This window comes from Gadus chalcogrammus, chromosome 5 (genome assembly GCF_026213295.1).
Source record: "Gadus chalcogrammus isolate NIFS_2021 chromosome 5, NIFS_Gcha_1.0, whole genome shotgun sequence".
Lineage (NCBI taxonomy): Eukaryota > Metazoa > Chordata > Actinopteri > Gadiformes > Gadidae > Gadus > Gadus chalcogrammus.
Window position 1 is genome coordinate 15,358,178 of NC_079416.1, and position 12,051 is coordinate 15,370,228.

At 43.9% G+C, this 12,051-nt stretch overlaps 1 protein-coding gene, 1 long non-coding RNA gene and 5 other non-coding genes across 7 annotated transcripts; all 7 read left to right on the top strand.

Annotated features, from left to right (window-relative positions):
- The first annotated feature begins 116 nt into the window (after positions 1-116).
- rpl13a (ribosomal protein L13a) lies at positions 117-2,799 on the top strand. The gene is made up of 7 exons (XM_056590618.1): positions 117-276; positions 809-881; positions 1,084-1,149; positions 1,337-1,438; positions 1,929-2,014; positions 2,206-2,265; positions 2,548-2,799. The coding sequence occupies exons 1-7, from the start codon at positions 256-258 to the stop codon at positions 2,755-2,757; spliced, it is 618 nt and encodes a 205-aa protein (XP_056446593.1). The 5' UTR covers positions 117-255; the 3' UTR covers positions 2,758-2,799.
- Positions 1,188-1,270, top strand: LOC130383341 (small nucleolar RNA Z195/SNORD33/SNORD32 family). The gene has a single exon (XR_008895780.1). It is a non-coding gene; the product is annotated as a small nucleolar RNA Z195/SNORD33/SNORD32 family (small nucleolar RNA).
- Positions 2,800-3,227: 428 nt separating the features above from the next.
- LOC130383337 (small nucleolar RNA Z195/SNORD33/SNORD32 family) lies at positions 3,228-3,310 on the top strand. Its single transcript, XR_008895776.1, has one exon. It is a non-coding gene; the product is annotated as a small nucleolar RNA Z195/SNORD33/SNORD32 family (small nucleolar RNA).
- A 156-nt stretch (positions 3,311-3,466) lies between these two features.
- On the top strand, positions 3,467-6,922 carry LOC130382731 (uncharacterized). Its single transcript, XR_008895611.1, has 8 exons — positions 3,467-3,732; positions 4,334-4,443; positions 4,632-4,783; positions 4,970-5,072; positions 5,260-5,411; positions 5,598-5,700; positions 5,886-5,936; positions 6,129-6,922. It is a non-coding gene; the product is annotated as an uncharacterized LOC130382731 (long non-coding RNA).
- Positions 4,181-4,263, top strand: LOC130383340 (small nucleolar RNA Z195/SNORD33/SNORD32 family). The gene has a single exon (XR_008895779.1). It is a non-coding gene; the product is annotated as a small nucleolar RNA Z195/SNORD33/SNORD32 family (small nucleolar RNA).
- On the top strand, positions 4,819-4,900 carry LOC130383338 (small nucleolar RNA Z195/SNORD33/SNORD32 family). The gene has a single exon (XR_008895777.1). It is a non-coding gene; the product is annotated as a small nucleolar RNA Z195/SNORD33/SNORD32 family (small nucleolar RNA).
- LOC130383339 (small nucleolar RNA Z195/SNORD33/SNORD32 family) lies at positions 5,447-5,528 on the top strand. The gene has a single exon (XR_008895778.1). It is a non-coding gene; the product is annotated as a small nucleolar RNA Z195/SNORD33/SNORD32 family (small nucleolar RNA).
- Positions 6,923-12,051: the final 5,129 nt, after the last annotated feature.

Genomic DNA, 12,051 nt, shown 5'->3' on the forward strand with positions numbered 1-12,051 from the left:
ATTAAATAGCACATTTTCAAATCAGTGGCCTCAGTTAATTGTAACAAATACCTAATAGCCAAAATTTGCATTACAAAAGTACACGCCCAATGGGCGTTAGGAGGATATTTGTTTTTCAATCGTTCATCCAAAAGGTGGCAATGTGACACAAACTACTCCTTATTTTGCCCACAAGCAAGAACAGAAATATCGTCACATCCGCCCACCCGTGCCTTTTAGGACGGGCGACCCCGTCTGTCTTTCTTTTCGCACATCATGGCGGACCGGTTCAATAAGGTCTGTAACGGCGAGAGAGCTTTTTTAAATAATGTACCTTAAATTTGATTCTTATGAACTGGTTTTGCGTCTATATCGAAGTGATAACTAATTTGAGTCAATCTGTGTTTTATGTCTTGGTCGCTCATGTAATTTTGGATGATTATAAGACGTAATGCCGTGGCTCATCAACGAAGCGGCATCATGGCGACTCCCTAGCTGCATGCGGCTAACATTAGCCAACGAGGATACAGCTTGCAACAGAACACGCGCTTTGCAAATACTTGACCATTACATTTTAAGGATAATGTCGTTCATATTCGGAGGTCCTACTTTTATTTTTTTCGTACTTTAGTACCCATTATAGCCATGACAACTCGGGCAGTCCCACATGCCTTCTGCTCCATGTGAGTTCAGTTAGCAGCGGTGGGGCGACGCGCTTCACGTCGGTGTTGATGGAAAGCGTTTGAGTTAAAACACTAAATACTCAACAGTCCTGTCATTCAGTTTATCAAAGACCCACCCCAAGCTAACCAAGTCCATTCTTGTTCAGGTTCTGCTCCTGGATGGCAGGGGCCATCTCCTTGGAAGACTTTCTGCCATCGTGGCGAAACAGCTTCTTCTGGGTACGTGTTCGTTTAAACATGGATATAAAGGCTTCTGCTGGGTATGTGTTCGTTTAAACATGGATAGTCTTCTGCTGGGAATCTGCTCGTTTTATACATGGTTATAGTTAAGAGATTCTGTAGCTTTTGAGACTAATGACTTGGTCAACTGCTTTCTTATATTTATTTGTATTTGCAAAGTAACGTGTATTCTTCTTTTCAGGGCACAAAGTGGTCGTGGTGAGATGTGAGGGCATCAACATATCGGGAAACTTCTACCGTAACAAACGTAAGTGCATTCATATAGCCCATTTGATTATTACTTGATTTGTCGGTGATGATTTTCCAGTTAATAATTTTGAGTTTAACTACCATGAGAATATGTAACATGCACTACCATCTGAGACTCAATGAGCTGTTTTGAATCCCTGCAGTAAATCCAGAATGAGTGTTAATGTGCTGATGTTATTTCACAGTGAAGTACCTGGCCTTCCTCCGCAAGAGGATGAACACCAACCCGTCTCGTGGGCCATACCACTTCAGGGCTCCTAGCAGGATCTTCTGGAGGACCGTCAGAGGTACTTGGGGCTTTTCCTTCAGATGATTTGGCTCTAAAATGTTGTCTAAGTTGCACTTATTCCCGGGTATTAACAATTTGGAAGGCACTAAGGTTTATTGCAAGCGATCAATGACAACATATCTGAATTAGTTAAAGTTTTTACATCGTATGATTGTTATTTTATACCGTTCAGATTATTCCCTTTTAATAGGGTGTCAACAAGTTACCTTGATAACCTCACTTTTCCAACTTGGCTTTGCACATTGGTATTAAACTAGTCAAGTTTTACTCTAGTGCAAGATGTATTACTTTGAAAAGTAGTCAGGACTTGGTAGATAATGTTTGACAATGCGGATCACTTTCTCAAGTCTGATCATCTATTGAGGATAAACTTAATGGATCTGATTTCTGAGTTGAGATGAATGATGTGCTGGTCCAGAGAAAGTCAATGAGCTGAAGACTAGCAGACACTTGTTTCTCATCATGCTATAAACTCCTTACCCCAACAGGCATGCTGCCCCACAAAACCAAGAGGGGACAGGCAGCCCTGGATCGCCTGAAGGTGTTCGACGGCATCCCCCCTCCCTACGACAAGGTGGGTCCTGTTTTAGGACGTCTACATGACCGGTTCCTTATGCGTACACATGTTGTCTGTGATGCAAATCTATCCCCCTTGTTTGAGTTTTGACTCTGAAAATAAAAAAAATTCAACTTTCTGAGACACGGCACTGATAGTTAGTTTAGGTGCGTCTCCTTCGTGTCTGACCGCTCGTTTCCCTTCCACAGAGGAAGCGAATGGTCGTTCCAGCCGCCCTGAAGATCGTGCGCCTGAAGCCCACTCGCAAGGTGAGGAGCTGGAAGGGTTACTGCTGTTGGTGGTTGGCCTCCATGCTCGACTATGAAGAGAACTTAACCTAGTACTGATCTAGTGATGAGAAACGGATCTGATTACTGAGTCAAGCGGAGGTTTATCTAGAGTATTAAGGGTGTTGGGTATTCTAGTGATTTAATTAATAAAATATTGACAACTAGTGCATTGGACCAAATTTCTGCAAGGTCTTGAATCATTTCATTGTAATGAATAGATTTAAGCTGCATTATGTAACAATCTGATGTCTTGCCCTCCAGTTTGCTCTTCTTGGGCGCTTGGCCCATGAGGTCGGCTGGAAGTACCAGGCGATCACAGCGACGCTGGAGCAGAAGAGGAAAGAGAAGGCAAAGCTGCGCTACGCCACAAAGAAGACCACGATCAAGCTCACAAAACTGGCTTCCAAGAACGTGGAGAGCAAGATCTCTAAATACACAGATGTTCTCAAACAATACGGAGTCCTTGTCTGAGCTGTTCCCGTCTGGAAAATAAAGATAGACAACTGTTTATTACATTTCCGACTATTTATTCTTATCAAAATTGCTCCATTATTACTTGAGTGGTATTCCGCCTGTCCAGTTCCATCGGCCTTTCAGCCGCGTTTGTTGTCTAGGTTTGAGCCTCGGCACAAGAGGACGTTAAGAGCGTCAGGAACTCGAACTCGTAAGGAGTCATGAGCTAAAGCTGTGTTCTAATGTTAGTCATGAAGCCAGCGGTGGTCAGGGTTGGTGGACCTTGTCGTCTACCTGGGCTTCCAAACGTCAGCTCGGTATGTATTTAATTTAATTCAAAGTTCAACCAGTGAGCGAGATACTGCCTTCAACGTTTTTTTCTTTCCAGACAACAATATGGTCGTTTGAAGGGATGGCCTGCTCGGACAACCAAATCCTGCCTCCAGTGAGTACATGCTTGGATCGAATTGTTTGCGTGGTTGACTTCCTTTGTCAGTGATGATTCTCCAGTTATTAGTTTTGAGTTTAACTACCATGAGGATACTTAACATGCACTACCATCTGAGACAGGAGCATTGCTGGGCTTTCAGTCGGTACGTTTACTTCTGTTCATTAATAATTATATTTCCTCCAAAGGTGGTGCTCTGCTACAAAGAGGACCCCCTTGGTGGTTGGGGCCCCCCACTCCTAGATGACCCCACTCCGCCAGGTAAATGTCCTTATGCGTCTGTTTCGGCTTCATAACGATTCAGTCTGTGATGTCATTGTATCCCCCTTTGAGTTTTGACTGTGAAAATAAAAAAATACGTTCAAATTCTGAGTTCTGAGACGCAACATTCATAAAATGTAGATTTTTTACGGTCTCTTGCTCCGTCTGACGTCTCCTCTTTTCTACAGAGGACGAAGTTTCTTCGGCTGGCCTGAAGATTCTACGACTTCTGCCACCGCTGGTTTGCGTCGGGTGGAATGACCAGGCAACATGTACCACTGAAGGTGTGTTCATGGTGCTTTTCTTGCTGTCTGCACTAGGGATCGACCGATACCGTTTTTTTAGGGCCGATACCGATATTTTTTCATCAGCCTTAGCCGATACGCCGATACCGACTTTCTTGAGCCGTTTTTTTTTTTTTTTTTTTAAAGAAACATTTATTGAACTTCAATATAAAAAACAATATTTAACAAATAGTAAAAACAGGTGAAGTAGAACAAGTAAGAACAAGTAGATGAACAATATTTAACAAATAGTAAAAACAGGTGAGGTAGAACAAGTAAGAACAAGTAGATGAACAATATTTAACAAATATTAAAAACGGGTGAGGTAGAAGTAAAAAAAAAAAAAAAAAAAACGGCCAAAATCAGCCGCGTATCGGCCGATACCGATATACGTAAAAAACGCGAATATCGGCCGACCGATATATCGGTCGATCACTAGTCTGCACCTGCTGTCTGTGATGATTCTCCAGTTATTCATTTTGAGTTTAACTACCATGAGGATACTTAACATGCACTACCATCTGAGACATAATAAGCTATACAAGGAGCATTCCTTTATGAATTGCAAGTGTGTAGTAAATGCTTACATCTCCGTTCCCAGACCGCAAAGTTCCAGCCTTTCCTCCGCAAGGGGATGTAACCAATCTCGTGGACCGTACCATTTCCGCTGCACCTGATTGGCTGAAGGGGTTGGATGGTACCTCTCGACAGGTAGTTTATTTAAACGTATAAAACATGGTCCTTTTGATTGGTTAAGTTGGTCTGTGATGTCATTGTATCCCCCTTGTTTGAGTTTTGACTCTGAAAATAAAAAAATACTAAGTTCTGAGACACCATTCATAAAATGTAGTTTTGTTGCCGTCTCCTGCTCCGTCTGATCTGTTCGCTTTTCTACATAGGAAGACATTTCTTCGGCTGCCCTCAAGATTGTACTCCTTCTGCGACCGCTTGGCCAATACTGGGTATGCTGTTAGTTTGGGGGCGGCAAGATCTGGCTACTTCTACCACTGAAGGACGGAGCGTCAAGACCTGGCAACTTGTACCACTGAAGGTGTGTTCATGGTACTTTGCTTGCGGTCTGTACCTGCTGTCTGTGATGATTCTCCAGTTATTAGTTTGAGTTTAACTACCATGAGGATACTTAACATGCACTACCATCTGAGACATAATGGGCTATACAATAACGACTTTATGAAGGCTAACAGAGTAATTAATGCTTAAATCTGTTCCCCTACAGTAAAGTCCAGCCCTTCCGCAAGAGGATGAAAACCGATCCTGCGGTCTGGACAAATTCCGTTCCCCCTGAATGGCTGAAGGGGTTGGATTGTACCATCTGACAGGTAGTTGATTTAAATGTATAAAACATGCTCATTTTGTCCTATACGTTCGTCTGTGATGTCATTGTATCCCCCTTGTTTGAGTTTTGACTCTGAAAATAAAAAAATACTAAGTTCTGAGACACCATTCATAAAATGTAATTTTGTTGCCGTCTCCTGCTCCGTCTGATCTGTTCGCTTTTCTACATAGGAAGACATTTCTTCGGCTGCCCTCAAGATTGTACTCCTTCTGCGACCGCTTGGCCAATACTGGGTATGCTGTTAGTTTGGGGGCGGCAAGATCTGGCTACTTCTACCACTGAAGGACGGAGCGTCAAGACCTGGCAACTTGTACCACTGAAGGTGTGTTCATGGTACTTGGCTTGCGGTCTGTACCTGCTGTCTGTGATGATTCTCCAGTTATTAGTTTGAGTTTAACTACCATGAGGATACTTAACATGCACTACCATCTGAGACATAATGGGCTATACAATAACGACTTTATGAAGGCTAACGGAGTAATTAATGCTTAAATCTGTTCCCCTACAGTGAAGTCCAGCCCTTCCGCAAGAGGATGAAAACCAATCCTGCGGTCTGGACAAATTCCGTTCCCCCTCAATGGCTGAAGGGGTTGGATTGTACCATCTGACAGGTAGTTGATTTAAATGTATAAAACATGCTCCTTTTGTCCTATACGTTCGTCTGTGATGTCATTGTATCCCCCTTGTTTGAGTTTTGACTCTGAAAATAAAAAAATACTAAGTTCTGAGACTAGACATTCGTAAGAATACTCTATTGAAATCTCCTTCGCTGTCTAAGGTTTACTTTATTCTACAGGACGAGTTGGTCATTCCAGTCCCTAAGACCGTGGGAAGTCCCCTGGCACAGGTGAGCCCGTCATGCCCAGTATTCTGCTCTTAATCCCTCCATGCTTGACTATGATGAAGACATTAGCTAAAAGCTGATTATCTTTGATGAGAATCGGATCTGATTCCTGAGTTTTGCTGAACGGTGGTTCCAGTGTAGGCTCGGTCCCTGAGCTCCATCCCTGGTTTCATTGTATTGTTTCCCCATCAACAGGCGTCCAGACCGGAACTACTGAAGGTGTTGGGTGTTGACCTCACCCTATGACCAGGAAGCTCATAGGAAGTCTAGAGAGAAAATTTGCCTGACGAGCTCCATGTTTCCGTTCGAGTATTGACTCTGAAAATAAATGTCTGCCAAATAAAAATCGATTTGAAAGCTATTTATGAATTTCCTTTCGTTAATTGCATGCATATTGGGACAGTATTGGTGTAGTGATGGCCACTGTTTAGATGTGTTTTTATTGCGTAGCCATCTAATACAATCTATTATGCAGCTTTTTCACAAAATCTGCCAAAAACCGCTTTCAGCAGGCAGATTGGATAACCATTTCCGGAGTAAGTTTCTAATTTATGAATAAAAGCCAGGCCCAACTTGTACGGAAAGGACGGCCGCTACATTCTTGGATGTTCTTGCTGTAAATTCACTGGACCGTGACATTGTTTAATGATGACCCTTTGCGTCTGACATCTAATTAGACTGATTTTGGTACCTAGCCATATCTCAGACATTAGCGATTCAAACCACTTTAAAATCAATTTGCATGAAATGTATTCCCAAATGGAAGTAGGCATCGCGTGATTTAAATCGAGCCATTACGGGCCTAGGAGACTAAAGTAGGTTATTAAAATATATCTGCCAGCTATAAATACGAAATAACAATATCAACAATACATGGCGTTTATTCTCGTTTAACTGATATACCGTACTTGCCACTGCCAGCAACACTTTAAATGCTTCTGAACGTCAGGGGGACCGGCCACGAAACTTTGCGGCATATCAAGCAGAGACCGCTTTTCATTGGTGCAAGAAAAATTGCCCAGCAGGTCCATGGTTTGGCCCCAGGGCCGACGGACTGCGGGGGAAAGTGTCGAATCGAATTTTCCACCTTCAGTGTTAGGAGTGCTGGTGGAAAAGGAGTGCTGACACCAGTGTTAGGAGTCGCACATGGTCTCGTCTCGTCGTCGTCGTCAACAATCGAGGGGGGGGGGGGGCATCAGTACCTCGTGTGTAGGGGCCCAGGATTTGGTGCAACGGCCCTGCCCAGACCCATGTCACCTTGAAACGAGCTTGAAGCTTAACTTTATTTATGCTCTCAGATCTTGCTGACTGCAGTGGGATGAACTCAAAAAAACCTTTCCTGCACTGTGTTTCTGTCATCGATGTAGCGGAGCACAAGTTGGTTCTGGGTGCTAATGTCCATATTCTCTACTGCCTGGATTGACAGAAAATCGCTCTTCTGGGCTTCTTTGATAATCTGTTCCCTAACAACAGATATCATACAGTCAAGGAGCTCATTCTGGAACGTCTTTGACGATCAATATGATCAAGTTATATCGCTTTCAGCCATATCACCCTGGCCTAATTCTTCCCTAAAACTCAATTTTCTATTTTTTGTGTTGTGTTCTGATTGTGAGGTGCTATTTGACCCGCATTATCAGAAAAAAAAAACAGGTGAAATAGCAATGGTTGGTGGAATGGACATAAAGTAGGGTCTGTATGCAGTGTAAGCTTGTACAGGCCCTGCAAGTCATGATGTAGGCTATGAATCTTTATAAATTCATTAGCTATGAAGCTAATGATTTTTTAGGTAGTGGCCATCCCCAAAAAGCACCAGAATACAGGAAATCGTATCGACCAAATTCAAAATTTTCTGACCCCCAGACCCCCGTTGCTGACTGTACCCCACCCACAAATTTGATCACCAGCCGCCACTGTATAGGAACAAACTAATAGTGCACGGAATTTAATGATTTGAAATTTGCCTCTGAAATTGATGAGTGTTTTTAAATGCCTCATAAAGAGTCTCGGGGAAAACATTTATTTCGAACCCTTCCACTGGCCTGTCCAGTCTATCCTTCGACCTCCTGCACTTACACGTTTAACCAGAAGGTGGCGGTGTCCTTCTATTTATCACATTTGGACCCTTCCACCAACAAGAGCAATATATATATATAAAAAAGGATATTATATACTAGTAATAGTTAATATAGAAGTAAAATAACTTTAAAATTACAACTCACTAAAATGATAAATTCTAAACACTGGTATAGTATGAGTGATCCCTTCCTGTAAAAACCAATCGGCCTGTTGTCTGTCTGCGTCCTACTGGGCAGCACGGTTCTGTTGTCTGCGTCCTACTGCCCAACAGTCGCATCTGATTCAGAACTGTGCGCCAACGCTGTGTGAAAAACATTACACCAGAGAATTCTGGGGTAACACCTGTCTGTGGTGCAATATGTGTTAAAATCTATATTTGCGTGCAATAAAAATTAAAGTTACATTTTGTTTTAAGTTCTGCACAACATAATGTAAGAATTACTACTACGACGAAAAATACACAACGGAGAGTCTATACAAACAGTTTAGAAATTAGCTGAAATCTAACAAAGTATACACAACTGAATAGAGTGCAGATTAGGCCTACATATCCAAAATATAATCAGTAAAAGTGCACAAGCAGGTTATGAAATGACATAACTGCTTGTGATGGTGATATTATTTCTCCATATGCCACTGAGTACCCGTTATGCTAGGTTAGCCTAACCCATTAGCCTAACCCTTTATGCTAGCGTAAACCCCAACCTTTTATCATCATCATATTGCTCTCTCTCTATTGCTCGTAGTGGTGAAGTCATTCCCACATGTAGTAATTAATCACAACCTCAATTAGTAACACCAGCGATGAAGATTAGGAAAACGATAAAATGGCTTTGCTCTCTCCAAGTCTTGCTCTGTAGCACATCGCTGACCATTTTAATTAACGTAGAAAGAATAGTTCTGAAAGTGTCATTTAAAAGTTAGCCCTGTTACTTACGCTAATGCATTATACATGTTCAATATTGGAATGTACGACGCCTTATCTAAGACTGTCGATTAGAAAACGCAGCTGACAGAAGTGTTGAAGCTGTTCCGGATGGTTGAACGGTTTGCAGCGGGAGAGACTTTCTGCATTCTGTCCATCCACAAATCTCTCTCTCTCTCTCTCTCTCTCTCTCTCTCTCTCTCTCTCTCTCTCTCTCTCTCTCTCTCTCTCTCTCTCTCTCTCTCTCTCTCTCTCTCTCTCTCTCTCTCTCTCTCTGTCTTTTGTGTCAGTATATTCCTCATCAGAAATGCTTTTGATACAGTCCCAACGACCCACTGGCTGTGTTCACATGCTGTGTCCACCGCCTCTCTTTCTCAAACCAGCCGCCTGCCCACGCTCGCCAGGTCTTCTCATTGGCCGGTTAGATCCGGTCCATCCTGTGTTCTGATGAACGTCGGGAGGCGGGAGGTTCTCCCGCCGTGTCCTTGGACTCATTCAGGGCCAGTGTCGTTCCATTCCTTAACAAAATATAATGATGACTCTCCCGCTGTGAAACACAGGGGGGGGGAGAGGGCGTTTGGAATGGAATAGATACTGAGCACGTTTTAACCCTCACCAATATCAGAATGATCAACTACATTTGTTGTGGCGGCCTGCACCTAAACAAACAATGCAATCGTCAACACAAGCAGGGGTCACAATCGACAGGGAGGGAGGGGGCTATTGGTCATTGGTCACTGGTGATGACACCAAACCCATCGACGTACTTTCGAATAAGTCATGTTCCACCTGTTCTCATATCTGAATCCACGACAGCAGTAGCAGGTACCTCTCCGTACGTCGCTGTTGATAACTAGGTTCTGTATCCCTGTTGTTCAACGGGATACAGAACCTAACAATCGAACAGCATCATGTTTTATTCAGTGGGGAAACGGTTGGAGCAGCGATACCTGAACAACGCTCTTGCAGACCTCGGTACGCTCCAATTGGCCTGTAGGGACCCTGAACAGACGGACAGAAAGCCCTCTCTCCCGGTTCACCACCAAAGACCTCGTCTGCAAAATGCTGATGTAATCGGTACGGAAATAGCCCAATAGCCCAGTGATACCAATTTCAAGTTTAATTACCGTGATCAATATTTGGTAACATGGTAATGCCATGCAAGCTACGTTTCATTCTCAGTCTGGCATCGTGTTTTGTAGGTTGAGATTTAATGCAGAAAGGTTCATTTCCATGTAATGCCATTGAAAAAAACAAAGAATAACAGTTCATAAGTGTGGAAGAGAAACTCTTCACTGATGACTCATTATTTCTACACATTGATTTAGATCTGTTCACGGAGGTTAGGTCCACTCTTTTCACCAGTCTGTTCACCAGTCCGCTGTGCTTACCAGTCTGTTCATCTATCCGTTCATCTTTCTGTCTACCAGTCTGTTCACCAGTCCGCTCTGTTCACCTGAGCAGACTAGAGATAGAGCAGCCTAGGGATAGAGCAGGTTAGAGATCGAGCAGGTTAGAGATAGAGCAGGCTATGGATAGAGCAGGCTATGGATAGAGCAGGCTATGGATAGAGCAGGCTATGGATAGAGCAGGCTAGGGATAGAGCAGGCTAGAGATAGAGCAGGTTAGAGACCATGCATGATGCATGTAAATAAAGTGAATAGGTCGACCCTCTACTCTCTCTTCCCTAACCTGTACTGGATACATAATAAGGCCAGGCTATGTATATATGATATAAATAAAGATATATATATATATATATATAGGAATACTTGCTGAGCACAGCACTTTATTCATACCATAAATCATGGTTCCCAGGACTCCATCCTGCAGAGAGAGAGAGAGAGAGAGAGAGAGAGAGAGAGAGAGAGAGAGAGAGAGAGAGAGAGAGAGAGAGAGAGAGAGAGAGAGAGAGAGAGAGAGAGAGAGAGAGAGAGAGAGAGAGAGAGAGAGAGAGAGAGAGAGAGAGAGAGAGAGAGAGAGAGAGAGAGAGAGAGAGAGAGAGAGAGAGAGAGAGAGAGAGAGAATACATGCATACATATATACTACTTTAAGGCCAATTTGAATGCCATGCCGTTTTTACATTGACATGATATGAAGGCAGCTTGATGACGGGTTCGGGTCTACAGCACATTATGGGGAACATTGCACATTTGTCCAACCTGAGAGAGAGAGAGAGAGAGATCTCTCTACACCTGAGGAATATATAGCAGCTGAGGGAGAGAGCGGAGCAGAGGGAGAGAGATATTACTAGAGCGTAACATTCAGAAGAGGAACATTAATGGGAACAGAGGGCTGCAGTGGTGCCACCAGACGCCCCCGCTGCCCGTTGATACGGCCACACCTCCCTGACCACAAAGACAGCCGGGCGGGGGGGGGTTAGGGTCGAACCGCGGGGAACCCTTCGGACAAGACAGTGGACTTAGGGCTAGGGAGTTCAGGGTTAATTAATTACCCTAACCCGATCCCAGGGAGGTGTTGTAGGGGTAGACAGCCCTGACCTGGCAGAGGGCTATTCAGGGAACCCAGAGAGAAGGAGTGAGTCAGCCCACGGTACCCTAACCCCTAACTTTACAAACCATGGGAACCACGGACGCACACCTGCAGTGCATTGTGGGAAGAAAAGTAGAAGACGATTCCATGATTAGAATGCAGCTTGAGTCCGGACAGTTATGTTGACAAGATGAGGAAACACAGGATGCTGACGCGCGCTTCACAGCCCCGCTGGCTGTCAGGCGGAACGCAGGAACGATACAAATAGACCCCTCTGGCGTTCTGCTATTTGATTTACCCGCTAAACTCTCTGTATCCCGTTAGTGTTCAGGACGCGTGATGCTGTCAGCTCTCCACACGCATACCTCCCACAGGTGTTACTCAAAAGATACACACTCCCCCCTCCCCAGGTGTTACTCATAGGATAATCCTCCCCCAGGTGTTACTCATGGGATACTCCTGCCCCAGGTGTTACTCATAGGATACACATTCCTCCCCCAGGTGTTACTCATAGGATAGACACTCCTCCACCAGGTGTTACTCATAGGATACACACTCCTCCCCCAGGTGTTACTCACAGGATACTCCTACCCCACATGGTACTCATAGGATACACGTCTC

Excerpts from the sequence above, each read along its gene's own strand:
- rpl13a (XM_056590618.1), top strand. The coding sequence starts at position 256 with ATGGCGGACCGGTTCAATAAG. Across the intron at positions 277-808 it reads TGGCGGACCGGTTCAATAAG|GTTCTGCTCCTGGATGGCAG; the intron begins GTCTGTAACGGC and ends ATTCTTGTTCAG. Across the intron at positions 1,150-1,336 it reads AAACTTCTACCGTAACAAAC|TGAAGTACCTGGCCTTCCTC; the intron begins GTAAGTGCATTC and ends GTTATTTCACAG.